General features: G+C 22.4%; 1 protein-coding gene across 1 annotated transcript in view; it reads left to right on the plus strand.

Moving 5' to 3' along the window:
* LOC117174301 (rap1 GTPase-GDP dissociation stimulator 1) overlaps positions 1 to 3,450 on the plus strand; it is a 192,121-nt gene extending 188,671 nt beyond the window's left edge. The window contains exons 9-10 of the mRNA XM_033363280.1: positions 482 to 750; positions 3,105 to 3,450. Of these exons, the coding sequence (XP_033219171.1) occupies positions 482 to 750; positions 3,105 to 3,241 (406 nt within the window). The 3' untranslated portion in view covers positions 3,242 to 3,450. The remainder of the gene's footprint in view (positions 1 to 481; positions 751 to 3,104) is intronic.
* The last annotated feature ends 320 nt before the right edge of the window (positions 3,451 to 3,770 follow it).

A 3,770-nucleotide genomic window follows, 5' to 3' on the forward strand; every position in this document is an offset into this window, starting at 1 on the left:
TATTTTTTAAAAACAATAATGACTAAATATGCTACCCTAACCAAGAATATAGACACGAAAATTGAGATCCTGTTTTTTTCAAATATAAAGAAAATATATTTTAGTGTCCAAAATCATCAACCCACATTTTCAAAAAATATATTTTTAAAGGATAGTACCTAAATATACTGTCCTATCAAAAAACCTAGACTCAAATTTGAGATCCTGCCTATGTTTTTAAAAAAGATGTCATATATACTTTCCCATCCAAAAACGTCGATTTACATGTTTAAACCATTTTTTGAGGGTAATAACTAAACATATTATTCTATCAGAAAATTTAAACTCAAAATTGAGATCCTGTCTATGTTTTTATATATTTAATATATCCTATTCCAACAAAAAACATAGACTCAAATTGGTATTTTAGTGGGTTGACGGGGTTTCACCCGCCTATTTTCTAATAATAATTTTTTTCAACATATTTTTAAATTTCTTTTAGGCACAACGAAGTGGTCGACTCTGTAATAAAACACGGCGGCGTGAAAAGATTAGTAAAAATGTTAAACTCCAAGTACGCTCTGATGCAAAACGAAGCGCTCCTAAGTTTAAATATCTTGACAGCAATTTGTCTCTCAGATTCTGAAAAGCCTCTCATCGATTCTGAAATCGGCCCGACTTTGCGCCGATTTTTGAGAGAAAGCGCTACAACTTTGGAACCTCCAATCGTATACAATTCTCTTTCGTTGACGCTAAAACTCACAAAATCTGGTAAAATATAAAATTTAATTTGTATTGTTATTATTGTATGGCTGGTGAAAAACGGGAAAGGGCTGGAAATTTAATTAAAATACATTAAATATATAAAATAAAATATGTCAATTAAAATTTAATTTAAAAATAATGTAATTAAAATTAATTTACTTCAAAATAGCTTTTATTATTTTAATGGTTTTTTGTCAAATTCTTTTGTTAAAAATTAATTTTTTTCGTCGAAAATTTACAATTTTAATTAAAAATTAATTTCGTTGAGATATGAGCTATTTTATTTTTAAATTGTTTTTTCTTTGGGTGAAAATAAATTTTTTGCCAAAAATTGGAAAATTCGCCTGAAAATTTGTTTCTTTTTTTATTCAAAATTGTTTCAGTTAAATATTTATAATTTTTTTGAAAATTCTTCACTTTTTAAAAATTTAACTATTTTTTATAGTTAGTTATTTTAAATAATTTAAACAAATTTTAATTTTACTTATTTTCATTGCAAGTTCTGTAGTTGCAGTTTCAAATTCATCAGTTTGGCTAAAAATTAATTTTTTAACTTAAAATTTAATTATTTAAGTCTTGGATGATAATTTATCTTTTGTAGTAAAAATTAATATTCTTTTGGAAAATTCAACTATTTCAATTAGAGATTTATCGTTTTAGTTAAAAACTCTTGCGTTTGGTTTAAAATTAGATTTAAGAAAATTAAAAACGCTACTATTTCATTTTCGATCGAAAATTATTATTTTTTTAGTTAAAAATTGAACAATTTGTTTTAAAGTTGTCTTCTTTGACTAAAAATTAAAGTATTTCGTTAAAAGTTCATATATTTTGTTAAAACATTGTATTTTTTGGTAGAAAATTAATCTTTTTATTTGAAAAATAATGATCTTGTTAACAAATTTATCTTTTTTGCACGCATGACTTGGGTTAATTTTAACTTAAGTTTGTTAAAAATTTATTCTTTTCTTAAAGATCTACCTCTTTGGTTTAAAATTTAACTCTTTTGTAAAAAATTCTTATTTATTCTTATTTTTTTAAACAAAATTTATTTATTTGGTTAAAACTGATTTTTTTTTTAAGATTCAGCTATTTGCTTCGAAATTCATTATTTTTTGTTGAAGATTCATTATTTCAGTCGAAAATGCATTCCTTTGGTAAACAATTCAGCTATTTAGATTAAAATGAACTTTTTTTAAATTGTTGAAAATTTATATTTTCGAGTTAAAAATCTTTTTTCTGTGAATTTAACTATTTTTTAGTTCAAATAAAATTTTTCAGCTTAAATATTCAATATTGAATATTACATTATATATTGCAATATTACCATTTATCTCTTGGTTTAAAATTGAACTATATAGTTAAAATTGTTTAAAAATTAATTTTTCAACTGAAAGTTTAATTATTATTTTTTAATTTAAAATTTAATTCTTTTGTTAAAAATTCGCCTTTTTGTTAAAAAAAAATTAATTTTTTAACCGAAAATTTTACGATTTTATTCTTGGTATAAATATATTTCGTTTTCTAATTGTAAACTTATCTATTTTATTTGAAAAAATCGTATTTTCGACAGAAAATTTAAAAACTTGGTCAAAAATCATTTTTTCCTTTGATAAAATTCAACTATTTTGCTGAAAATTCATTTATTTTTTCATTTAACAGTAATTTGTTATAATTTCATTTTTTATTTAATATTTATCTCTCTGACTTAAAACTGAATTATTTTGTCGAAAATTCGCTTTTTTGTTTAAAAAATTAATTTTCTGAACTGAAAAGTTTACTATTTTAATCTTATTATAAATTTTGCTGGAACTTCATTTTTTTTAAATTTAACTTTAATTTGTTATAAATTCATTTTTTCTGTTAAACATTTATCTGTCTGATTTTAATTTGAATTTTTTCGTTAAAAATGCGAATTTTTCTTTAAAATTATTTTTTCAACTGAAAAATTTACAATTTAATTTTGGTTAAAAATAGATTGTTTTTAATTGTAAATTCATGCCTGTTATTTAAAGAAGTCTCTTTTAGAAGGAAAATTAAATTACTTGGTTGAAAATAACTTTTTTTTTGAAAATTCAACTATTTTGTTAAAAATTCATATTTTCGGATTGAGAAGATTAATATTTTTTCATTAAAAATTATTTCTTCGTATTTTTTTAACAAAACGTAGATTTTTGAATATTTTGTACCACAAATTTAAATATAGTTTTTAATTCCTCTGGCATTAGCGATTATTTATTATTGACCAATTATTAAAGAGTTATTACAAAAAATTATTTATCTTAATGCTGAATGCTTATTATTGTGAATTAAAAGTCATAATAAAAGAAATTTTAAACATAAATATATTTAATTTCTTGCAGAAATTTTGAGGGACCATTTGAAGAAATCGGAATTGCATTCTTCGTGGAAGGAACTTTTAATTTCTCGTGAATCAGAGCTCGAAAATGCAAAAGAAAAACTAAAAATTCTATCATCCGCCCTGGATTCCCTCGACTGAAAAATTATTTTTTCCTTAAAACAAATTAGGAAACACGCACTGATGTACCAATTCCGTTTCAGCCAGAAACTATTTTAGATATCCACATATTATATATATTTGTCGCATGCTGATTCGGAAATCCTGAAATTTAAAAAAAAATGTATTCTACGAGTTGATATGTCTTACTATATATATTTATTTATAAAAATACATTTTCTGGATGTAAATTTCTTCATTTCTTTTAACAGATTTTTAAGAAAAGAAAAAAATCTGAACCCTTGAAAAGATAACAAAAGCCATTGTTATTAACTGTTTTTGTCGAACAATATTTGAATTCCCAGTTTTTAAATTAATCATCTGAATAGCAGCAATTTAAAAAAATACAATATCTTTATGATATTTAGTAAAATAAAACAATTAAAATATTTATAAAGATATTCGATATGTCGGCAATTTCACGGAGAAATTTTTTGAGAATTTTATGCATTCGATAGATTTATTTTGCAGAAATTTTATTTTTTGGCAATTTTATTATTGGCGACTTTAA

Source organism: Belonocnema kinseyi, chromosome 1, assembly GCF_010883055.1.
Source record: "Belonocnema kinseyi isolate 2016_QV_RU_SX_M_011 chromosome 1, B_treatae_v1, whole genome shotgun sequence".
Taxonomy (NCBI): domain Eukaryota; kingdom Metazoa; phylum Arthropoda; class Insecta; order Hymenoptera; family Cynipidae; genus Belonocnema; species Belonocnema kinseyi.